The following is a 25,620-nucleotide window of genomic DNA, read 5'->3' on the forward strand; positions in this document are numbered from 1 at the left end:
GTGTGCTGTAAACAGGTTAGAAAAAATGAAAATCGGTATTGGCTAAAATCGGTATCGGCTGGCCTAACTCAAAGAAAATCGGAATCGGCCTAGAAAGTTGTAATCGGTGCAGCTCTACATGAAATACCTTTTATCTAACCCCCCCTTTCTTTTACAGTAACAGATCAAATCATTTGTTTTTTCTTTGTGCAGTGGCATTCAGACTTCATGCATACCTCCAGCAGTGTGGCTTGTTGCTGGGTGAGTTGTTCCAGCTCCTCAAGCGGCTGCAGCAGCAGGCTGGCTTTGGAGAAAACCAGCAGGTTCTCCTTTGCTGGCTGTGGGAGGTGAAGCTCTCCTTTGCATCTTTCCATCTCCTCCAATGTCCTCCGCATTGACTGCACGTTGGCCAGGATCACCTTTAGGTTGAAACAGAATAAACTGGTTAAGACAGACTTTTTGTTCTATGTACCAGTTGGCTGTAATATAGTCTGTATCTACAACATTCCCCTTTTGGGATTGCTCAGTTGCCGCCGGAAATTTCGCCGGATGTCCTTCTTTTCGGCCGGATGTTCGTTACCTTACGCTTTCTTTCTTCTGTGTAGTAATTTTAAACATGTTCCTTCCCGAGGCTATTTTGCAGGAGCACCGGCAGCGCCCATGATAATAGTGATTGGTTTAAAGACATGACAATAAACCAGAGCACGTTTTTTTCCCATCCCTGAATGCTGTGTGGACTAGCCAGACCCTCCTCTGCAGCACTGTGAAGGAAGGTCTGGCAATACTGCAATACAAAACCTTTAATGACATTTTTTTTTAATGACATTGACACATTGTTGAAAAGGCAGAAAAACAATGCAATTAGTTACATTACATTTTTAATTAAATTTGAAAAAATAACCAATATATGTTATATGGTTGACTGACACATTTGAAAGTCAGGGTGCATTACTTTGCTCATAAAAGGATGTTTTTCTTTATTTTACATCCTTATAAATCATCATTGATTAACTTATTTTAAATGCACCTGAACTAAAAAGTATTCATTCATTCCATCTCTTAGTTGCTAGCTTGGTCAAACAACAAAAATTGTGGTCCCTTTGTTTTTCAATTGTTTGCACAGGATGATTAGGACTCTGCATGAATAGTAAACTGATGTAAATGTGTAAAAAGTAGTAGTAGTGCCCCAGTGGTCATATTTTCATTTTTGAACACTGTCAAATCAGTGCTGTCAAGAAGTGTCCTATTGTGCTTCAGGACAAAAGAGACAGTCCACCATACAGTACATGCAAAGCCTCCCTGCCATATACATAAAATCACTCCTAAGTATTTGTGCTATTCTGCTGTTTGCATGCTCTATGTGCGCATTGCTTTTAAAATAAATTAGTAGATATGAATTATAAATGCATTGTATCACCTGTCGGTTGTGAAGATGCTCCGTCAGAGTAACGCTGGAGTTGTCGGCAGAGGATAAAATTGCTCTGATCTTCGGTACATTCTTCTCCATGATCTTCAGCTCTGCTTCTAATGACTCCACCACCTGAAATGAAGATTGCCAGCAAGTTTTTCAGCGACTTGTAACTCACCTGCTAAACCTACAGTACAATAATATAACTGCTCTTAAAACTGTCTTGTGGATCAATGAGTTTTCAGGATGCTACTGAATGCATTTCTCTTGATTTAATATTATGTAAAAGCTATATAAAATTGGAGCCTCGGCTGTGCACGCTGTGTAGCCACAACATCCCTGGTTTCATTCTGTCAGGGGTCTTTTGTCCTCGCTGTCCTCTCACTGCCATTTAGGGTCACTAACAACCTGTCATTCCTCTCTTTCTCTAAATTCTTACCACAGCAGTCTGCTTGAGCTGCTGCAGTGGCTCTAGGATCTTGCATTGCATTTTGTGGACTTGTTGGTCATTCTGGTTCACCCTCTCCTCGTGGGTGCTGATGTCACACACAGCAGAGATCTCATCCAGGACTGGCCTGAAGTCTTGCAGGGTGTGTCTGATCCTCTCAGAGTCGTCCAGGACCAGCTGTAGTTCAGGATTTAAAATGAAAGTCATCATTACAATGACATATGTGAAAGTGCTTGTGGATACTGTGGTCCAGGGTTTCTCCCAGTGTATTGCAAGCCCACCAGGCATAAGTTGCCCCCCACCAGGCCTGAGCCACTGGGAATTATTTTTTAATGTATTTTAAGATGTTTTTTAAAACTAGTTAGAGGGGGCACCTTGATGGGAAATTTAGACGTTTATCGGTGTTTTAAGCCCCCAATGTCTCCTGCCAGGCAGCGCTGCCTATTAGGGTTAGGGTTAAGGTTAGGGTTATGTGCCTTGAAGTCAACGGTCGCAGCGCTGCCAGGAAGGCGACGTTGGGGGCTTAAAACACCATTGAGCAACTTAGACGTAGTCATTTTTTTCAAATATCCAGTTAGCTTTTAGCACTGACTTAATGTAGGGCCCTATGAAATCTGTCTTATAGCTTTTTTTAATTCTCAGTTTCACGATTCCTTCCATGATTCTGCTATCACAGAAACTATTGGGCTCTACATCAATGCTCTTTGACTGGGCCCAATCGGGCCCTCATTGAAAAAAGACACTTGCCACCGGGCTAAATAACTCTTCTGGGGAAAACCCTTTGGTCCATTTTGAATCATGTATATTAGGGTGACTGATAAAGCCTGACATGTGCAGTAGGGAATAGTGATGAGATACATTAAAGACAACTATACTATACGGTGGGTGTTAAACGTAACGTTATTAATGAATAAACTGTTAAAATAAAAAAATAAAGCAAAATACAGCATGTACGCAGGGTGTGCAAAAATACCACAATGACAGAAGTATCAATGAAAACACATCACAGAAAATATATGTTCTAGTAAAACAAATGCACAAAACAAAACAAACATATTTAGGATAAAATACAAAATGAAATATCAGAATAAAGAGAAAAAAAACAGTATCAGAGGTTGTTTTGTGTTTGTTTGCTTGTTACTTGGTTTCACTGACCTGAAGGGAGTTTGCATGATTCTGGAGGCCTCTGGCTGTTGTGAAGGAGCAGGGAGCACTGAGCCATGACTGGGCCTCATCCAACCAGCAGGTGGCGCTGTATAGAATGTCTTCAAACTCCTGAAGACAGGCTGGGATCTGACAATGGAGTAGAGAAAAATATGGGAAAGCACAATGGAAGTTTTATGAACACATTTATAGAAGCCACTTCCACAATGATGTACCTTATTTTTTAATTTTTTAACACAATACAAAACTTGCAACATGAACAAATCCCCCTCTTCCATGTAGTGCATTTCCAAGATACATAATAAGTCAAACCAAGTGTTCCTGTTCCATGACCTCACATCATCACTTTCCCTGCATCCAATACAGTGTAAATATAACATAGTATTCCTGACCTTGCTGAGGAAGGCGGTGCGTTGCTCGGCCATCTGCGATGCGTTTTGGTAGAGCTGCAGTGGTTGGGTGAGTTGGTCCATGAGAAGGTGGGTTTGATCAGGGTGCTCCTCCGCAATATCCTGCACCTCGCTCTCCAGGACCATCAGGCGGCTGTGCCACGCATCCAGCTCATCCCACACATGCTGGAGAACAAACAATGTACCAGTATGTAGTAGCTTTGAAGTGACAAGTAATCCTGGATTGTCACGAGCTCTTAGGAAGCAGAGGCTGTTTCAGTGGATTTGTTGTTAAGTTGTGTATTATTTTTTTTACTGGGAAGTGATCATTTGGACACTGTTAATCTGCCATTTTGTGTTCAGTATTGTGTTAGTTTTACAACCTTTATATACTGTAATTTTGCTTATAGCCTGCATACATTTGCACAATAGCTAACATGGCTTCATGGCTGTTTATCCTGGTTAACTGTAAGGAACAGATTAACTGCCTCATTGCTCAATTTTACCAGAAATATTTTAGTGACTAAACAGCCAAGGGTGTTGTATCAGCAACTTGGTCGTAGTTCTGATAAACATGACTACAGCACAAGGCATGCTACGGAGGGTAAATTCACATTACCTAAAGTAAGAACAAACAAAGGGAAAAACACTGTAATATATAGAGCCATGATTAATTGGAATGCAATGCCTAGTCATGTCATTCAAGAAAATAGAAAACTTCAATTCAAAGTATTACTTAAAGAACATCTCCTAGCTGAGCAGAACTCTGGATTGGATAATACTTAACGAATACTGTTAGTATCATGGAGGGTTCTCTGTGTGCATTTGATTTGATTGGTCATATTAGTGAACAATGTTATAATCTCATCTCTACGGTCTGTGAATAATTTAAATTAGGTCCTGTTTTGTCTTGTGTTGTGTGTTGTGTTGAATGTTGTTATGTTTTGTTATTATTTTTGTTGTTTTTCTTTCAATGATGTATTGAATGTTTTTGGTGGTTGTTTTTAATGTAATGATGCACGTTAATGTATAGCTGCACAAGTTGTGGGTGGACTCCAGGAAGAATAGCTGGGATGCCCCAGCTAATGGAGATCCCAATAAATCAAATCAAATCAAACATAACTAGTTGAGGTTAATATAAGTGGCTAGCAGCTGTGTGTGCAAACATCAGATTTTTACCTCAAATTCATTAATGCTGCTCAAAGTGAATGTGAAATTCAAAAGTTGAACATGAAAAATGGTATATTTTATATATTGGTAAAAAGATAAATAAATTAAGTTAAAAACACATTTACAAGACATTCATGAAGAATATAGAAGCATGTACAAACTCTCCACTCATGCATATCAACAGCTTTGTGTCACAAACATAAACCAAGAAACACACACACCTTGAGTGCATTTTGAGCGTCATTGACTGTTGGACTTCTTTGCTCCAGTAACGCTTTCACATTCTCCAGGCCAGAACCCAACTCCACCACTTGACTAGCCAGCTTCTGCACTGGGTTGCTCTTCTCCATGAGCTGTAGAATGACCACAGAAACACACATTTAAAGAAATGTAACAGGTTTTGGTGGGAGATAATTCATGTGACACTACGGATGAATTCCTGTCCAGTTACCTTCTCCTCTTCTCTTTGGACAGACAGCTGGACTTCTTGTAACCTTCTGCTGATATCAGCTGGTATCTCAGCGTACCGCCTCTGCACACTGTCCACGATACACTGGAGTCTGGCCTTCTGGGAGGACAAATCCTGAATGCACGAGAATAAAATCAGAAGGACAAGAAATATGAAAGACTGAGAGACTACAAGAGGTGGGGTTTAGCTCTAACCTCTTTCTATCTAAATTAGATAACTAATTTTCCAGTTAAAGGTTGAAGGTAAGCTTACAGTAGCCCCTCACAATATATAGTATAGTATGCTCTTTATGAGAAGGATGACTGACAGTAAACACTTTACTGCTGACAGTTTAGACTGACGTTGACTTGAAAAGACCACTTACGGTCTTTAATTTAATTATTGAAGCGTGTGGTCTGTAGCTACAACTGACAAAAACAGGCCTGTGAACAAAATGTATATTTCTCACTGGCACTGCGAAGGGCTTCTAAGCAGATCCTGATGTTAAAAGACATTATCATTAAACATTACAACATTACATAAAATTATAACTTATAACTTTACAATTTCATCACTGATAAATGACCAAACATATACAAGTAAAATAGACTGAAAGACACAATATTTTGCTTTTCAACTGCCTTCTTATAAATCTCAAATAAATCTCAGTTTTCAAGCTTGGACTATAAAACATAAAAAAGGAGCCTGACCTGTTGTTTGCCTGGATTCGAACAGGCTTCCAGTGGGGAAAGAATGGCAAATATGTGTTTCTCCAACTCTCCTATCTCCTCTAGGACTTGCTCTCTCTCTTTCTCCTCTGCCTGAGCTGCAGCTACCACCAGCAGGTTTCTCTCTTTCAAGCTGTGGAGAACAGTATCATATCAGCATCTCTGACATTAATGAGTAATCACTTTCCACATGTACTGTATATTGAATAAATCCCACCTTCTGACATTCTCTTGGATCTTCACTAGTGTTTTGCCAACAGGTCCGGGGCTGATGGGCCCCTGGGAACTAGATAAGCTCAGGGCGTGCTCCAGACGATGCGCCAGAGAAGCTAAGGCCTGCTGCTCCTGCTCCAGCCCAGCTTTTTGCATCTCAGCCTGAGCCAGAAGCTCCAGGGGTTCCTCTTGAGTGAAGATCATGGTGGAGGAGTCGGGAACCTCAGCCTGGAGACTTGCCAAACAGCTGCAACACTGCTCAATCTAAAGAAAATGGATTTTAATCCGCAGTGTATCTATATTTTACTTTTCTCTGTGCTTTGTCATGTATGTTATGCTGCAATAACCTAGTTCTGTCTCAGAAAGCAACAGAAGTCACTTAACATAGTAAAACGTTTCTAAGAAAAAAGGCAAATTGGGAACTCTGAGAGCAGCTCTAACAAAAAGTGACACACTGTAGCTTGATGAAGCACTAATCCTTCAATTCTGTAACCTCGCACACATTTAACAGCTGGAAAATTAGAATTAATTTATGGTAGAGTACATTAGGTGATGTTTAGATGCAAAAGCTGTAAAAATGATTTGTTGTTGGTAAAACTCACACTTGTAGTGATGTCCTTCCATTCCTCTCCTCTCTGTTCTGTGTGTGCCATCAGGAGGCCGACACCACGGCGTAATGATACCCAGCGCCTCCAGAGGGCACCCAGCTCGCCGTCCTTTCCAACCCCACAGCCCTGCATCGGACATCCAGCTCTCAGTTCGTCTATCTTACCTGCGAGGCTGCGGAGACCTTCCATCAGAAGCTTTATGGGAAAATGAAATGAAGCTCAAATTAAAGTTTGATTCAGGCAGTATTTCTTTTACGTGTACCACATTTTGGTCAAACTTTTCAGTGCATTCCTGTGACAGGTACACGTTACACCAAATAAGCAAAATGCTAGCAGCTCTGTGATGCTGTAATTAGGCAAAGAGGTGCTTTAATAGCTAAATGCGTCAGCATGCCATCCATCCATCCATCAAGTGGCACTAGAGAAAAATTCAGGGGATCACCACAGCAGGATTCATCTTTTGGTGCCCATGAATATTTGCAAAAAAATCTCATGGAAATCTATCTAAAAGTTTTGAGACATTTCAGTCTGGACCAAAGAGGCATTCATAGAGAAATTATGTCAGCATGGCTTAAAAGATAACAATTGTAAATTGTCAAAATCTATGACATGCTAGGTTCAAGTAGATGCAATATATGAAGACAAAGGCATGTTGAGACATTAGCTAGTCACCTTCAAAATAGTGCTGTATCAAACCTACCGTAGCTCCTTTTTGTTGGGCTACACATTTGTCATACGAGGTCACTTGTTCTGCAGCACATTTTGAAAGCTTGGCTTCAAACCCTGAAAGACGCTGACGTATGTCTTCATGGCACTTCCTGTGACTTTGTTGTCTTATTTGACACCTGTGAGAAATTTTACTTTTAGGTGTTTTCACTTTGTTAAAATTATGAACAAGAAAAACAGAAATCATCATAACAAATTCTATACAGAAGCACTTCAATGAGGTAAGAACCCAGTACCTCTGCAAGGACTCCAGCCTGAGCTGGGCTTGGGCCTCCAGCATGGCTCTTCCCACCAACAGCTGACTAAGGATGCTGATGTGGAGCTGCTCAGTCTTTGGACGGGACAGGCAGGGTTGTTGGGGCACCCGATCCACAAGGTGGCAGATATGAGCCTGAAATCCATCTTCAAGAGCTTCTAGAGCCTGCTGAGTCTGTCTTTGCTCCTCAGTACAGTCCAAAAACCCTCCAGGGGCTGATAAGAAGGTGGTTTCGGCATTATGAAGGAAGCCTATTGCTCCCTGAGCAGCCCACTGGTAATCTTTCAAGGATTCTCTCGCCTGGCATAACATCTCCTGTTGGACACATGTAACATGATCAAGCACAGTTTAGAGAAACAACACACAAAAGGATCAATTGTAAAGTTAAAAATTCTCAACAGTAGGATGGATTAATCCTGAATATTTAAGCTTACCATCTGTAAATGGCACTCCTGCATGGTTGCATTCCTAAGAGAGTAAAGTTCCTTGTAGTTCTTTAAGTTCATTTTTTCTTTTCGTCCCAGACCTTCCAACATCCTCATCCCAGACTCCATATTTCTCCAAAAAATCCAGTTCTTTCTTAGTGCAATATCTATGGCTTTTTCATCTGGATTTACTGGTTCGGTTCCCTCCAGCTCCACCCTCGTTGTTAGGAAAAGATCGATTAAGGCAGGAAGCTCGGAAGAAAAATGCAAACCTAGCAGAAGCTTGGTCTCTAGGTTTTTGACATCATCTGTGACAGAATTCTCCCAGGAGACTAAAGTTTCCACAATGCGGTGAATCCTCTGCCTCTCTGAATTCAGCTCAGAGGGGTGTAACTCATGAGCTATGGCCTCTAACTGGTCCGCTGCTTCTTGGCACTGTGTCTTCACCAAAGGAAGTTCGACCAAGAGTGTTTGGCATAGTCTGAACCTCTCACCCACACTGATTGTTTTATCTTTGGCTCGCTGGATTTGCTCCTTGGCAATGTCTCTAGATTCCTCCATTTGTCTCCTCAGGTGCAGATATTTGTCTTGCTCAATGGCATTAATACTAAGAGCTTTGCACTGGTCTTGCAGTTCCCCAATTGTGCACAGCAGGGAGCTTCGCCTGGCATCATGGCAGTGCTGAAGCTCTTGCACTTGACACTGATGCTCCATTAGCATGTGCTTCCAGTGTACAATTGTTGAAAGGGTTTCCTGTGTTAAAGGGAACCTTTGCTGGTCCAAATCTGTGGAGATTTGCTTTAAGCTAGCCTGGATCGTCGATAACTCCTCATCTGAAGTGGTTCGTTCATGAATCAGCTCCTCTAATTCCCAGCTGGTTGCTTTCTCATGAGCTAGCAATCCGTCTAATTCTGTCCAAAGTCCTGACAGTCTGTTGACAAGGTAGCGGCTCTCTCCTGGACTCGAACATACAGCTATTTCCCCGCAACTGTCTGCCATTGCTTTCACCAGTTTTAGTTGGCTCTCTATCTCAACTGTGGCTAATTTGTGACTTTTCAGCTCGCTCTCCAGCTTTCTGATGTCAGCTTTTGAAACATTGTCAAAAAGAGCACAGGGGTCTCTTTTGGCATTTGTTTCTGCTAGCCAGGCATCCATGCTAGCAAGCTGGCATAACAGTTTCTCCCTCTCCTGCAGATTTTTCTTCATGCTGTCAAGAACATGATCCAAGCTGTCAGAAATGGCTTCATACAGGTCTTCAATTGTCTTCAATACTTGGTCATTTTCTTTCTTCTCCACATCAGAGGCTACATCTTTCATCTGCTCAACTTCTACTTGCATCTTGGATCTTCTAAACCAAATATCAGTCTGAAATTTCTTCATCTCGACAATCTGAAAACGAGCCTCCTCGGGGAAAAGAGCTAACTTTTTCCCAGTAGAGATGTGTATCTCTGCCTGTTTGGCCCATATGATCAAGTCATGTAGTTGCTTGTTGATCTTAGCTGAAGAAATGCCGCCACAGCTGTATGTGGAAGTGTCAAGCTTGCTCTTGATGACTTTTAGCAGGGACTCCAGTTCCTGAAGACTACGTTTGATCTCATCCTTCTCTTTCTGACCCAGAGAGAAATGGACAAGACCATCTGACTGGGACTGTAAGTGCAGATAAAGCTGGTTGTACAGTTTTAGGTCTGTGGTCAGACAAACGTATTCGAAAGCACTTTTGCTGTCATGGCTTTGAAAGGTGGATTCCCGAAGAGCTTCGACCTTGGCTTTAAGCAGTTCGGCCTCTTTTATTAGAAGGGAGGACTGAGAGGTGGAGTTTGAGGCGTGCTGCAGAGCTCTTTTGATGCTTCCTTCTAAAAGCCTCCATTCCTCCTGGACATCTCCAAGCTGGGCGAGAAGAGCGCCTGAACTCTCAGCGTCGCACAAGTGGACTGACAATTGACTACTTAAGTGGAGGAGCTCTTCCATCATGTCTTTTTTCTGTACCATGGTTTGCAGCAGGGCGTGGAGTTTGTTAGCTTGAAGAGCGCTGCTTCCCAAAGTACTTCTGAAAAAAACCATAGCAAAAGAATATGAATGCATTGTTTTTCAGGTACGCAAATACAAAGTTAAAGGTGCGGTAACCGATGCTGCGCAAAGATTGTTGATATTTGGTAATTAACACCGGTATTAGTTAATGGTGTTAACACCGGATTTTTTTTCAGCGCACACAGAAAATAGAGAGCTAGGTGACGGTGAGGAGGTATTCACTGAATTTGACAAAAAGTGGATTGGATTAACATCACTTACTGCACCTTAAAGTAAAAGCTCACTTTTACATCAAAGGATTACTCACAAGCTCATCTTGTCCTTCTCAGCTGCTACAACCTCCATGAAAGCTCTGGTGATCTTCATCTGTTTGTGATACTGTTTGACCTGATCCAGCTGTGCTGCTTTCACCTGCACGGTGGCAGAGGCATCCAGCTGTGCAGCACTCCACTGTCCCTCAAGTCTTTTCAAGGCATCAGGGTCACAAATGCTGGCACCACTCACGCTTTTCATAGTAGCCACTTGCTCCTGCACACAGCGCCTGTACTCCTACAGCAGACAGACATTTTTGTACATTATTGTATATTTCACTTCATTTAGAAAAAAAAAGGTCAGTTACTCCAAAATGAAGTACATTTTTATAAAGAAGGAAAAAGGGCTAAACAGAGGTTCATACCTCTGCCTCGTTCAGTTGTTTGGCCACTGCATTGACATCAAGTTGTGCTGGTTGATAACGACATGCCAGAACTTTTTGGACAGTTCGTACCAATCGAATCTCTGGTTCACACGGAGAGGACTTCAGGTACCAATTCAAATCAATGTGTGGGGTCCGCTATGATTGCAAAGACAATAAAATGGGTTATAAACTATTCATGAAACAAAAAGCCGTTAAAACATGTATGTATGTATGTATGTATGTATGTATGTATGTATGTATGTATGTATGTATGTATGTATGTATGTATCTGCTGAGTATTTTCATGATTAACTGATAAATAGTTTGGTCTGGAAAACATCCGAAAATACAAAGAAATGCCCGATTCAATTTCCTCAAGCACAAGCAGATGTCTTCTCATAGCTTGTTTTGTCTGACCAACCATCCAACACCCAAAACGTATCAATTTACTATTACATAAGACAAAGAAAAACAGTAAAATCCTCAAATTTGAGAAGCTGGAACTAGGGAAAGTTTGGTATTATCGCTTGAAAAGTGATTTAATTTAGTGATTACTAAAGTTGCATTAATTTATTTTGAGCTTAGTTTGCTTGGTTTACTTTTAGTCTTCTACTTTTTCAAGGTTATACATGTCCTCATGGTGAATAGCATTTCCAAAATTAAACTTGGCATCAAAAAAGTGACAGACTTTATGCCGTGAGTAATTAGACCCATTAGAGACTCTGCAGGAAGTCATTGTATCTCATAGGTCCATCCTGTGGACCTTCCTGTCAGCAGCATCATGGGAATATACACAAACATTAATCAAAACACTGCTGCTCTTATCTGGTCTCTGTTTAATGCAATTATAATTGACCTCTTCCCATTTTTGGATACTTGAAGCTATGCTGTTAAAATCAGAAAACTCAACTCATTTCTATGTCCATTCAAAATATTGTGCAACTACAGAAAACACATCAGTGCCATGAACTGTGAATTAAACTTTTTTTTTAACTTTAATTCCTCCAATCAGTTCAAAATGTAACCTTTTGTACACACACTCTAAAGCTCAGACTGTGATAAATCAGTTTTTAACCCTCCACAACATGTTTTGCAACAGTAGATCTAACTTTTGAGAAAAGTGCGGCAAGCAAGTTCTTCTTCTTTCTTCTTAACCAGTTGATACTCACATTTATAATGTTACTTCTTTCCACCAAGCTCTGGATCTCAGACAAAACCTCCTGCATGGTGGACTTGTGTTTGTAGGACTCTGGTGATCCACCTGTCGCCTCCCCGGCCCGCAGATCAGCTGTCAAGCCCGGCGCTGTCCTCTCAGGCTCCATGCTTTCTCGGATCTGACGCTACATACACAGAAGACAGGGTGGTGTCACATTCTAGCTTCTTTCATCCCCATGTTTGTCCACAGATAATAAGAGCATCCTGTTCTCTCCCTGCTCTACAGAGCTGAATATTGCTATGTTGCCGGTGGCTCGGCGAGTCAGTACAGTTAACACAAGAATGTGCCTAAGCAGGGAGCAGTCTGCCCCAAGGGAGAAGGGCTCTAATTTATCTAAGTGATTCCTCCCTTGCTTCTTTTAAGGAATAAGTGATCTGTTATAACTTGGTCAGACAGAGCAAACACCAAAACATGACATGAACTGCTAGGTTACTGGATCATGGGAAGGTGACTTTTGAAATATTTTGAGCAAGACCAAGGTGCAGTGCAGGTAGAGCGGGGAGAGGATTTGAAAAAGTACAGCAGGTTTCTGATTGGCTTTGGGGAAAAACAGCACAGAGAACAATATCTTCTACTGTTTAAGTCAAATATATCTTTCTCAAAAGTCAACATTTATGTGCATATGAACAATGTAACAACTTTAGGTGGAAGACGATGAAGGTAACGATTATTTCTTTCTAGAAGCCTTTCAACTACAGTCCGAAAGAAGCATTCCTTAATGGGGTAATAAAGTTAAAACCTCTGATATAATCTATGAATACGTTTTTACAGATCCTGGACACTATATTAGTGTACCTGTATTTCCGGTTAAATCTCAAGCAATGTAAGTTGTAAAATTAGATGAACTCTGAGTTATCTGTATTATTATTTTTTTTCTTCTATTTTCTATTCTATTGGAACTGTCCCTTTAATTATGATCACTCTGATTGGGCAGCTTCGAACTTCTTCACTTCCCCAATGCAGCACTCTTTAATCAGCAGTCAAATTCAGTCAGGAAATTTCGTAAGTTCAAATATGTTGGTATTTGGAGGAATTTGAAGGATTTTTGGACACTTAGCATTCATAGGGGGAAATAAATGTCAGCTTTTACGGAGAGAAGGTGCACTGTTATTACTCCCAATAATCACAGGTTGTCTTGGTGTGAAATTCCTCAATTCCTTTTGAGCATAGTGGCTTGTACTTTTAAAAACATCTAATGACTGAAAGGCTCTACATGAAAACATTCAGGCAAATCTACTTTGTTACATGGCAGTCTGGTTCTAAGTGGTCCCCTGATGATAGAAATGCCAAAGAAAAGAGCTAAAATGCTGGCATGCTTTGATTTTTTTTTTTCTGGTAGTGAATATAGCTACTTCCTTTGTTTTTTCTATATGTCAGTGCAGGCCTAGCTGTCATCTTTCTGCCTCATCATCTTTAGTTTTGCCTTTTTTTGGTTTCATACCTAATGTTGTATTTGTCCTAGAAACTGGTAAAGGATCCTTTCTATATTTTCCATGTTTTCTTTTGGGTAGATTTTCTTTGTCACAACTAAGGGTCTAATGTTGGAGTGTTTTCACTGTTAAAAATAAAATTTTGTGTTTTGTTGCATACTGTCTTACATCATTTTTTTGTGCAGTTAATAATTAATTCTGTGCAATAAACAAGGCAATATGCAACATGGATTCCATCCATCTGTCATGAGAAAAATGTTTCTTTCCACTGAATGAATAATGTTCCTCAAAAAGATGAAACCCCAAACTGTATGAATGGACTAAAAATGGCAAATGTTCAATACTGAAATGCCAAATGGTGGGAGGAATAAATATACTAAAAGCAACTAAGTTTAGGATAATTTAGGATAAAATAACACTTGCAAAATGTCAGGAAAACCAACGTATCACTCAACACACCCTCTGATTGAAGGTAAGATAAGGAAAGAAGAATGGTTTGTAAATGTCACAGAAGACCCTGTGTGATAAGTGTACTTTAGGAAAGAAAGGACTATGGATTCAGCCGGGGCATCTGGTCCTTCTGTCAGCATAGGTGACAGACCTTTGTCTACTGTTCAAATTCATTCAAAAGGTTCAATAACCTTTGTTGCTCCGATGATTTTAAAAGCTGGACAGCAGTCATCAATGATAAAGATTTTGGAAATTATCATGTTATATATCAGGATCTTTTATAGGGCATCCTGGTGGCTTAAAGGTCTATTGGCCGCTGGCCATGAAATCGCAATGTTGCATGTTTGAGTCCAGCTGCGACATTTGTTGCATGTCCTCCCTGTCTCTCTCTGTCTCTGCCTTCTCATTTCCTGTTAGCTCTCCACTGTGTACTACTAATGCTGGAGGCTAAAATGGCGCCCTAAACATTTAAAGATTTATCAGGATCAAATTAATTCTAGGTACATTTGAGGGGTCACAATTATTTACAGGATGCATTTTCACATTTTCCTCTAACCTTTGTTCGTTTTGTTATTTACTCCATAATTTGTACTCTATAAGCCTATAGGAAGAAGCGAGAAAGAAAATGACTCTTTGGTGCAACTGTTCACTAGTGGTAGACATAGGCAACAGGTGACGAAGGGCAAGTAGACCTTGCTTTGTTTTGAGGGGTCATTATCCAAAGTGGTTTGGGACAAAAGACTAATTCTGAGAAGAAAAAGAAGTATAACTCAGAGAAGATAAGTAGAAAATCCATTATTTTTAATATGACATCTACCTGTCTCTGTGTCACCTCTGTGTCCTCCAGCGATGCAGGTACCTTCCATTTACTTTCTTCAAATAGCAGCGTAGCTTTGTTTCGTCTTTCTGGCACTTTTGAAAGTTTGGACTTGGGGCGTTCAGGGTCACATGCTTCTTCTGTTGTGTCCCCCTCTGCTATCTCCAACTGCCCTGAACCTGTGCTCTGTGCAGTGTCAGCAACAGTCAGCTGTTTAGCAGGTATTTGTGTTTCAGTTAAGGCATCTCTCTCCACAGGGCACAAGACTGAGCTCATTGTTTGCTCTTTAGTGTGACAGAAATCCGTCGTCTCCTCTTGTTTGATGTACAGAAATGTTGTTCCTGCTGCGCCGGTGAGCTGACATTCAGCAACAGTGCCACATGATTCGGAGGAATTCAACAGCTCATTGTGCATTAATTCATGGCTTTCTGACTTTTCTTTGCATGATAATTTGGCACTTGTAGACTCAACCTCCTCCAATTCTGTACTAACTAATGCCAAGGGGTATTCTGGCAGTGAGTCCGCCACTTGAGAATCGTTTAAGACGCAGCTCTTTAAATAATGGCTTTTCAAGTCTGTCTCATCTGATTCAGGACTCGATAATGTTGTAAAGAGTTCAGGAATACTTGAAGCTTCTGTGAGCTGTGAATCACAAAGCTCTGCCCTCTGTGAACATCTGAGTACATCTGGACTTCTGGTTCCAACACCATCCTGTGGCTGGACCTCAGGTAGCTCCAGGTCCAACACTATTGTAAACACTTTATCTGGGAGCGCACTGATATCCTCGCGGGATTTCTCGGTTTCTCGAGCATCAGGAACTGCCTTACGTGTCTTTGATTGTGCTGCTAGATGAAGGCTTTTCAAGTCTGTTTTGTCTGATTCTGGACTGATAGAGAGTCCAGATTTCTCCTCAGGAAATCCTTTACTTGAAACGTATCTAACCTTTTCATCACAAAGCTCTGCTCCGTGAGAACGCCTGAGTGCGTCGGCAGCAACATTTTCATTTGTCTGCATGTCCTGTGGCTCCATGTCCAACATTATTGAAAACACTTTCTTTGGGGTTGCACTGAGGTCCTCACAGCGTTTCTCTTGTTCCAGAGAATCGCTAACTGCCTTAAATGTCTCTGATTGTGCTGCTAGATGTTCAGACACATTTTCAGGTGTAGAAAGAGGGACGTTGTCAAGCTTTGTCGTTGGGGATCCAACCAGGGGTGTGACAATATCTGTCCTTATAGCGGATAATTCGGAGTCCTGGGTTGAGGTAATGTCTTCCTGCAATGGTTCAGTGTTGTCTTGCCGATCTATTAAACTCTTGTTATGAGTGATTAAAGTCTTATTTCCAGAAACTATCTTGTGCCCACTGCTTAAAGGATTGCTCTCAGTGTTCAATGTGCCAGTATCATCTTTTGGCACAAAGTGAGTCCTCAAGTTTATTTTTGGTGGAGTTGATGTTAACTGTTGTGATTTGAAAACATCTGTAATTTCTGCACATGAGAATTGATTCTGGACCTCTTCTTTGGCTGTTTCCAAAGTACCTTTGGTTTTAATTGTGTTGTCGTTCTGATCACTTTCAGAGTTTTCCTCGCTGTTTATTACTGACGGAGAAGCAGGAGGAAACATGGCCGCAGTTCCATCTGGTGAAGCTAAACAAGGTGCGTCACTTTCACTTCTAAAAGTTTCTTCAACAACTCTGCCTGACAAATATTTGTCCAACTCCACTTCAGAATGAACTTTACTCATCTGTGAAACCTGTTAAATTGAACACAAATATTTACCACAAAATCCTTGCATGTTTATCATTATAGTTATGATGGATGGGACAATTCTGTGACCGAGGAGGAACTCACCAGGCATTTAGATAGGTTTTCGAGTGCAGGTGTACTTTCACTGAGAGCATCTGAAGCACTTTTCTCCAGTTTCTTTGTCACTTTTGCTCCCAGGCAATTGAGAAGAAAATCACATTCTGTGAGCACTTCACGAAGACCTTGTTGAAGCCACAAACCCTCATCCAGAGCTGTCTATGAGAGCACAGACAGATAAAGTTAAAAAAAATACTTAATAAGTAAAATATATATTTTAGAATTGAAGTATTCAAGGTAATTGCAATGTATCCTTTCAGAAAAAAAATCTTATGGCAATCCAGCTAAAAACTGTTGAGACATTTCTCTCAAAACCACAAAAGTCAACCTCATGGTGGCGCTAGAGTAAAAGTCAAGGCATCACCAAAGTCATTAGGATTCATCCTCTGGGCACCATGAATGTCTGTACAAAATGTTCCGACAATCAAACCAATAGTTGTTGAGATATTTCCTTCAAGAATGAACCCTGAATCATATATAATTGAAATGGTTACATACACAAGTTGAACATTTACATAAGTTTGCGTTTTACCGTTAATAAATGGTTGCAATATTATTTAATAGACATTGGTATAAAAGACTGGCAAAACCAAATAACAAAGTTGGAGCAAAGCTTTAAGAGTTTTTGGCAGCAGCAGCAGCAGCTGGTAAAGCTGATGGAAAAATGAGTCACAACATGTTCATGATCTTTAGTAATGCCAAAGAGCAAATCTTTGACAAAAGTTGCCACATCCTCCCTGTAAGGATTATCTATTATGTTCACCATGTACCAGACAGAAGAGAAGGTATTTCTCTTGTAGTTTTATTTAAGGAGTAGGGGATGGACCTGTGGCATTTTAAGAGCAGCTCTACATAAGATGTTAAAGTCCTGCGGGGTAAAAGAAATCATAGGTTTTTGTCCTAAGCCAGATACAGCAAAAGGTAATACTTTTGGTATTAACACAAAGCGCAGGCGGAGATGGGATTGGATGGCTATAGAATTTGAGTATACTGATGTGGTTCATAGGGTGGATAAGGATATTCTACATTTTTCTTATTGACAAAAAATCCCATGAAAAGACCAAATAGCCCTCAGCAAATGTACTGTTTACTCCTTTTTGCTAAAAACTACTGTGCCCAGCTAGAAACTACTGCATCTTTTTAAAAATTTAAACTGTATACATGACCCTTTTTCTTTTTATTTCTTTTTTTAATTTATTTTCTGTAGGAATCAATGGGTTTGGGGCTGAGAGTCTGAAAGTATTTAGAGATGAACAAGGCCATTGTTGGGTTTGAACTTTGCATGGCCTTTTCTTACAATAAAAGTAAAGAATAAGTCAGCCTTATCCTTCAAATTGAGCTTAATAAATGGGATTACATTTTTTATGACAATAACTTCTTTGTTTCAATTTGTCTGTTAAATTATACAAATGCAAATACATCTAATATCAGATTTATAAAAAAAAAAGTAAAGAAGAAAGTTTTTTAAGCTTGTTATATAAATGTGAAATAATTGTTAACATTCTGGGTCTTAATAAATAGTTTAATAGACTAATTGACAAATGTGTGGACACATTGGTGTGTTTCACCTGGCTGGGGGATGTTGGTTCAGCTTGTACTGTTTGGCTCCAATTCTGCAGCTGGTTGATGACCTGTCTCACCCTGTTGGCAGTGTTTTCGGCAAACTCCTGCTTCCTTTGTAGAAAAGTGGTCATGAGGCTACAGTGAGAACACAAGAGAGAGTGAGAGAGAGAGAACAAGCAATGAGTTCGGGAGAACGGAATGAGTTAAAAAACATAGTTTTCTCTCCTTTTGAAAAATTACACTGGAAATTACTTTTCTATCAACCTCTCAACAATCCCACCATAGGCCCAGACACCTAAGGCTTTTTTTTTGGAAGAAGAGGCCCTCTTCCTGATTTGTGGAATAAAACAATTACAGGTTGAGCTGGATGTATGTCCATATACTGTACCTCCATTCACGGTAATCTTACAATTAAAATAAAAAGTCACCAGAAAACTCGAAAATTCTATGTAATGAAATCAGATTTTTCCTGATAGTAAATAATGAGGTAAAGTACCCGTCGAGGTCTTTAGCAACTGCATCAACAGTTAAAGTGACATCTGCAGGAAGCATTTCTTGCGCGATGCTCAAATCTCCAGTCCTCCGCAGGTCGTAAACTCTTGCAGCCAACTCTGTCAGCCTGGTATCACAATCCTGAGAAAGAGTGGATGTTTCTTTGATGCTTCTATGTTTCCATATTCCCCCGTTAACTTGTTATACACTTATGATTTGGGGATATAGCAACATTTTATAGGATCTTTTAGCAATACCTGTATTGTATGCCACTGCTGTTTGAGCTGGCTGATATCAGGCAACACTTCACGGATCCCACACAGATTTTCCGTCAGATCTTTCAGAGCCGTTTGTACACTGGTGACCTCTTCCTTCACTCGTTGAACTCTCTGGTTGCTGTTTTCTGTGAGCAGTGCCAGATGTTCTCTGATGCTATTGTCTAGTGCCCTCTTGTGGTTTTGGAGGTTGCCGACTTGCTGGGAGAGGCTGGCCTCGGCCTCAGCTGTGGAACTGGCTTTGATGGAGTCCTGGAGCGTTACAATTTGTAAAAGGTCCTTTTCTATGTCGGTTACTTCTTGTAGCAAAGCCTGAGAAGATGGAGAGAGTGACAGATAAACAGAAATACAACATGGGTGGCTTAATGTTGGGAAATTTAATGCATTTAATGCAGAAGGAATGTGAATGTGAAAATGAAAAATGTGACAGAGCTTGTTCATGATTCATCAGGTCAGTTTACTTAATGGACCTCACCTTCAGAGCTGGTACATCAGTGACCAGTCCAGCTGAGCTTTCTTTCTGGGTTTGACAGGCTGACATTCTTTCCTGCAGGGATGTCAATTTATAGCTGCAGTCCTGCAGTGACTGGCCAAAGTGTTCCTCAATACACACACCTTCATCGAGGCGGGAACACACACCCTGTGGACATTTCAGGCACACCAAGCAACAGTCAGATGGCTTATTTATCATTTAATTTATTTATTATTTTGATTATACTAAAACGGTGGTTCCTACATCCCATCAGATGAGCCCAAGTATCCGTTCGTCAGCCCAACCTGTCATGTCCTGAATGTGTTCATTTCAATTGAATTTAAAGTGGATGTTAAAAGTTAAAATCAGTTAAAATACCTTCATCTAATCAATGTAACTGTTTATTCATTACTTTTAGGTCATTATTTGACCCGTTTATTCATTTATTTTAGCTAACTATGTCAACTAACTAGTAACTAGTTTTCATGTGATCTAAATGGCAACACATTGGTGTTACAGCTGTCTCAGATTAGTGGGAGGCGCGTGCCGTGCAGTAAGCCTATTAGCAGTAGGCGGCTGTTTACTGTGACAATACATTTACTAAAGATCAGCATCACACCAATTTCCACTCACATTTGTATGTTTATTTTCCTCTGGTGGATACCTTTTTTTTTTTTTTTTTTTTTTTTTTTTTAAATCAAATCATGATTTATATTTTGTCAAATTAGTTAATCTACTCTACAATCTTTCCATGTACTTCCTGGCCACTGCAGTAGAGCCTCTTGGGGTACAAGTACCCCTGGTTGGGCATCACTGTACTAAAACATGATTATCACTTGAATAGATGTTTTACCTTCAGCTCATCCATCAGTGATGACCAGCGGGTCTCCAGCTCAGCCGAGGAGGGATCTTTCCAGATGGCGTCGCAGGTTCGTGCACCCGGCTCCCTCCTTTGTTCAGCCAGGCTGGTAAGAGTTACTTGCAGGGTTTCAGCCTCATCCTGCAGTTGACGGGCTAGAAGGAAGATCTGCCTGCGCTCAGAGGAGCCGGGCCAGGGGAATAAAGTGGGGAGCTGAGCAGTTCTGTGCTGCAGCTCCTCCACTCTGCGGCAGGCCTGCTGTCTTCGGGCCAGGTAGGAGGAGGTGAGGTCTGGATCAGCTTGTAGAACACTGAAGCACCAAGAGAAACAAAAAGAGCATAACAGGCCATTCAGAATGCATGCAACACCTTACCATGGCAGTTGAGAAGAGGAGTATTTTGTTTGTAAAGGGTGTGTTTTTAAGTAAAAAATGGTTTATGGATAAGGAGTAAATTACAACAGTGGTAGAGAAGCAAGGTAAAGGTTCAGATAGGTGGTATGATGCAGCTCTTAGTGATAAGGAGCAGATCCAGGGGTTGAGCCAGCAGGTAGCAAATGGCATTAATAGTACGGAGACTTCTGGCCTTCCAGACAAACTGTGTGGCCCCTGACAGTGTGTATGATATGCCTTTTTCAAAGTTTGAGAAGCTATTAAAAAGTGGCTGGCAGCCGCATCCTGCCTCAGCAGTGTGATCCTGTATGGGAAAGATATTTTGGCGCTCCCTATAACCAGTTTAACAGAATTTAAATGTTCAAAAGCAAGGCTGGAGATCGAAGTACTGATTACAGAGGGGGGGGGGGTTACAGACACCGTTAGCTCTCAGACATAGGGATTTTGTAAAGCAGGGAGAGCATGGGAGTGGAGGGTTTGGACTAAGCCTTCCACAGCCTACTGTACATGGAACAAAGCATCAGCAGTTGGCAGGAGGAAACTGGTAGTAGAAGAATTACAGAGATAAGAGGCTGCTAAATGTGCAAGATAAGTCTCTCAGGCAAAGCAGGACCAGTGGATGAGTTGGGAATGCGTAAAAAAGAAAAGACTTAGCTGGAGGGAAGTGTGGTTAATGGATGCATAATGTGCTTCCATTTCCTTAAAATCTCAGTAAATGGATAGGTGAGGACTCAAAAAAGGCTGTCTCAAAGGTTTCATGTGGCTCCACTCACCTGTGATAAGGCTGAACTGACTGGAGAAGGTCTCTCCACTGCTCCTGTGTTTTCTGAATGCTTTCCTGAATGTCCTGTTTCAGGTCGTCTCCATCACACAGTCTGTGGCACAGACAATTTCCAGTAACTCTGAGCTCTTCAAGGCGAGCCTCCCCCTCTGCCGTCACACTTACCACAGCCTGAAATACATATATATATATATTTTCTTTTACAATTAGTTACAGTGCAATCACACCGATCTGTCACTGCAGGGACTGAAGAGCATGTTTCTGATTGTCTTTTTTATCCGTGCATTCAAATCCGCCATTCCAAAAGGTTTTCAACAACAACAAATGGACACTCCTTATTGAAGAACAAGTCGAAACAATGTAGATGGAAAGAAACACGAGATCTGTGTGGCCACACCCTTGTATGATATTACACACCACTGTAACGACTGCCTTTTAAAATTACATATGTACAAAGTAAAAAACACGTGTTATTTAAAATACTCTAATACCATTTTTTCCTTATTGTAGAATGACCAAATAGGTACTTGGCTCAAGTGATTGAGACTAAAGAAGTTAAGATATGCAGAGAAATTGAGCAGCTCAGTCAGTGGTTAATGTTTTCTTACCCGAGCACTGTGAAGTCTCTGCTCTGTGGGACTCTGGATACCGAGGTTTTCACCAAGTGGAGAGTCAACAGCTCGTCTCAGATCTCCAACCCAGGATTGAGTGGACTTTAAAAGAGTCTGAAACACCTCGACGTCCATGCTCAGAGAGCTCTGCTTCTCCCTGGCCCCACGCAGTACGTTGCTTTGAAAGTTGCGGTATCGTTCCAGCAGTTTTCTGCTCTCCTCCACCACAGCAGACTGCTGAAGTGTGCTGCTTCGTAAGGATGACACAAGCTGATAGAGGGCCTCCGTCCTCACCCTGCAGGGGAAAAACATAGGCAGTGGTGATGCTCAGTTATTCACACTTTCAAATGTTATTTAGGCCACTAAAACTGAGCTTTGTCTTTTCCAAGGCCAGAATATCAAGGATGTACTAGCATGTTAAAGTGCTAAACCAAAATCAGTGTCCTGTCAAATAACATCTGGATCCGAGGATATCATAATATATATGTTTCTTTGGCATGGCTTTTGATATGTCTTCATCTTTGCACTATATGTGTAATTGTTGTCTAACCCTGTGTATTTTTTCTTTTTTTCTTCTTTTTGAGCGGCGCTGCTCGGGAACACAAAATGAATTTCAGTGTAACGTGACAATAAAGTTGTACCGTTAAGAGGGAAAAACCTGTCACAACCTGCAGCATCTTCAGGGTGTACAAGAAGAAAACTAAATAATAAATTTCAACTACACCTAATCGATAATTTCATAATGAAACCATGTGTTAAGGATGAGAGATTCTGTGTCATGTCTCGTCCCTGTGTCAGGTTTTTGTTTTTAGTTTGTTTCTTGTTTCTGATAACTTTTCCATTTTATTTTGAAACTTACCGCCTCGTCTCATTTCAGGTCCATTGTCTTCCTCATCTTTGTTCTCCTTCCCGCCTGTGTGATTACCTGTCCCCACCCTTATGTGTTGTACCTGTGTCTCATTGTCTCCCCTGTCTTGTGTCCTGTTTCCCTTGGATTTTTGACCATTGCCTGTTTTTTGGATTGCCCTTTGTCTGTCGTTTCTTGGACACTGTTGCCTGAAAGTTTTATTAGCGTGCTAATAAAACCATTAAACTTCACTCACCTGAGTCGTGCATTTGTGGGTCAATTTTTTGGTGTGCGTTATAGTCTCTGCATCAGTCAACATGGAGTACACACTTATAACTGTACTGCTGTGTGTTTGATGTGATGCTGCACCTTATTAAAAGCTTTAACTATAGCAGTGAGCTCCAGACCTTAGCTCTCCAAACAGTGTGTTTAATCAGGGTTACATGGTTTTATTGAATTTATTATTTGAAAATTGAACAGCTTTTAAAATTGCTGGCTCCTGCACCATTAATGGAAATAACAAGTGGGATAAATAATAGGTTGTCTCATTAATTATATTAGGGATCGACCGATACTGTTTTTGAATGAAAATCTTTAAGTCAAAATTAAGATTTTTGAATGTTACACAAAACTTTGTTTAAATGCTTTAAGCAATTATGTAATACATTAGAAAGTTTCAAAATAATACCCAGTAAAAGATAGTCAGATAGCGTTGTGGGCGGGACATTAAGTCAGACTCAGTGGTGAGTGAACAGGGGACAGACACAGAGCTGTAGCCGAGCCAAAGTAGGGCACTTTTTAATTCATTAACTTTATTGGTTATCAGGCAAATAAAACGCCGATACAAATAATCTGCATACTGCCAAAAAACGGGCCGATAATCTGCCAGGGCCGATAATTGGTCTATCCCTAAATTATATACCTCGATTTACATTTATTTTCCAGCTTTTTGTGTGACAACAAACAGTCATGTAGTTAAGGATGAGTCAGTTTTAGGAAATAACAGGCTGTACATCACCTCCATCATACCTGACTCATCAAAATCACAACACTGAACTTCTGCAGGCTGTTCAAGCGTGCTTGGTTAAACTTAAAAAATCTTCCTACTGCAGATCTTTTTTTACTTTAATTCTACAGATTTTAGTTGTTACTTACTACGGCCTTCTGGGTCTAACTGAACACATTTGCATGTACATTATAATTACATTTTTCTATCTTTCGAAAGATGCTACTATCAGTTAGTGAAAATATCAACTGTAGGCACTACAAACTAAATATGCAGAATATAAGGGTGCACACTGCCTGACAACATAAATAACCATAAAGTCTTGACCTCCAGACCTCTGCACAATATTTGCTTATTTCCACACAGGGCATACATCTGAAATCAGCAAACAGTTTACCTTTGTTGAAGTGCTTCCTCTTGCAGGAGACTGAGATCCTCCTCGTTTGCTGCTTTTCCCTCAACACCTTGCAACCATTGTTCCAAATGCTCACCTTCCCTTTGCAGCCTACAACACACATACAGTATCAATGCAGGCATGCACATTACACAGACACATAGTAGAAGTGACACAGTGAGAAAGAAAGTTCTGCTGCAGAATAAAAAACAGACAAAACAAGTTGAACTTGTCCCTCTGTCTTATTTTATCTCTAGAGTTTGAACTGTATGAATCGCTAAGACTTTTTGTACTCAAAACTTTCTGTATTTTTTTCGACATAACCCATAAAAAAAGACCAAAACCAATAATGAAATGATCTTACTAAGTACTGCCTGTATAAATGAGCCACACTGTTCCACTGAGTGACCGGTTCCTTTTTTTTTTTTAAAAAGGAACATGGGTGTCTTCCTGCAGCTTTTAATATTCAGTAACCCACCAAATCTGCATCTGAAATTAAGCTAAAATTAAAAATTAGCTTTAGTAATTTACTCCTGCTTGAGTAACGTTTGCTAAAAACTACAGTGCCAAGCTGTTATCCTGTAAATCCATTTAGAGGTATATGCAGTACTAAAATCTAAAGACCCAGCACACTAAATGTAGATTTCTTTCTGTGTAAACTTTCAATATGTTTAAAATGTGAAAATGTAAAACAGAAGTGCAACAGAGCACTTAATTTGGATTTGTGGTCAGACCCTGTGGTCTGCTTCCACCTATTAGTACTGTCCAACGTTTTGTTGTCTTGATTTCTGGAAATCTCTCTTGAAAATTTGAAAATAATTTAGAATCAAGCTGAAAGAACAAAGTAAAGAACCCTGTTTGCCATATAAAATGCACCCTGCATGGTTTACTGAACACAAGTGGTGCTTTTTACACTGCACTTTGGGACTCCTAAGCTACTATGTTCAGTCACATAAAGGCTTTCTTTACAACCTTTGAAACGCAGTTGTGATCAAGCAGCTATTTGACAAAGACACATAAAGCATCTGAACAAGAAAGTCCAGAAATACCTGTCCAGCAGCTCTCTCATGCCCTTACTGTAGTGTGTAAATGTTGCACGTTGTGTTGACTGATGCGTGTATGCATGCTGCACGGTTGTGAAAAGACGTGAATCGTTTCTGTACACATTACATGACAGTTGAATTGAAACATGAACTTGAAGTTACCTGTCCAGAGCCTGTATATTCCTCCCAGTCTGTTCTTCCACCTCAGAGAAGAGCTGGTGGGTGTTTCTGACTTTATCCTGCAGCAGAGCCCCGTCCACAGACAGATTCTGTAGGCTGGCTGGACTCGCTATGGAGGCCATAACATGCAGATCCTCCAGCAGACTCTCTGCTTGCTCATCCTGCGTCTGGAGCTCAAAAAGTAGATCCTGTAGAGGAAAACAAGTTACTGTTAGTGATTATCATTATAACGCATCACTCATCACTGTCTACTAAAACCAGAGCTTTG

General features: G+C 40.6%; 1 protein-coding gene across 1 annotated transcript in view; it reads right to left on the minus strand.

The window, feature by feature from the left end:
- The window catches only part of LOC120547278 (nesprin-2), a 96,201-nt gene that overhangs the window by 48,192 nt on the left and 22,389 nt on the right, over positions 1-25,620 (minus strand). The window contains exons 37-63 of the mRNA XM_039782809.1: positions 25,335-25,540; positions 24,133-24,240; positions 21,880-22,177; positions 21,264-21,442; positions 20,094-20,409; positions 19,244-19,408; positions 18,751-19,080; positions 18,498-18,634; positions 18,007-18,136; positions 16,427-16,597; positions 14,580-16,328; positions 11,836-12,006; positions 10,667-10,822; positions 10,298-10,539; positions 7,972-10,009; positions 7,518-7,852; positions 7,256-7,400; positions 6,550-6,750; positions 5,952-6,211; positions 5,717-5,867; positions 5,010-5,141; positions 4,780-4,911; positions 3,392-3,574; positions 2,991-3,128; positions 1,827-2,012; positions 1,397-1,519; positions 216-398 (exon numbers count right to left, since the gene is read on the minus strand). Coding sequence (XP_039638743.1) covers positions 216-398; positions 1,397-1,519; positions 1,827-2,012; positions 2,991-3,128; positions 3,392-3,574; positions 4,780-4,911; positions 5,010-5,141; positions 5,717-5,867; positions 5,952-6,211; positions 6,550-6,750; positions 7,256-7,400; positions 7,518-7,852; positions 7,972-10,009; positions 10,298-10,539; positions 10,667-10,822; positions 11,836-12,006; positions 14,580-16,328; positions 16,427-16,597; positions 18,007-18,136; positions 18,498-18,634; positions 18,751-19,080; positions 19,244-19,408; positions 20,094-20,409; positions 21,264-21,442; positions 21,880-22,177; positions 24,133-24,240; positions 25,335-25,540 — 8,565 coding nt within the window. The remainder of the gene's footprint in view (positions 1-215; positions 399-1,396; positions 1,520-1,826; positions 2,013-2,990; positions 3,129-3,391; positions 3,575-4,779; positions 4,912-5,009; positions 5,142-5,716; positions 5,868-5,951; positions 6,212-6,549; positions 6,751-7,255; positions 7,401-7,517; positions 7,853-7,971; positions 10,010-10,297; positions 10,540-10,666; positions 10,823-11,835; positions 12,007-14,579; positions 16,329-16,426; positions 16,598-18,006; positions 18,137-18,497; positions 18,635-18,750; positions 19,081-19,243; positions 19,409-20,093; positions 20,410-21,263; positions 21,443-21,879; positions 22,178-24,132; positions 24,241-25,334; positions 25,541-25,620) is intronic.

Source organism: Perca fluviatilis, chromosome 18 (assembly GCF_010015445.1).
Source record: "Perca fluviatilis chromosome 18, GENO_Pfluv_1.0, whole genome shotgun sequence".
NCBI lineage: Eukaryota > Metazoa > Chordata > Actinopteri > Perciformes > Percidae > Perca > Perca fluviatilis.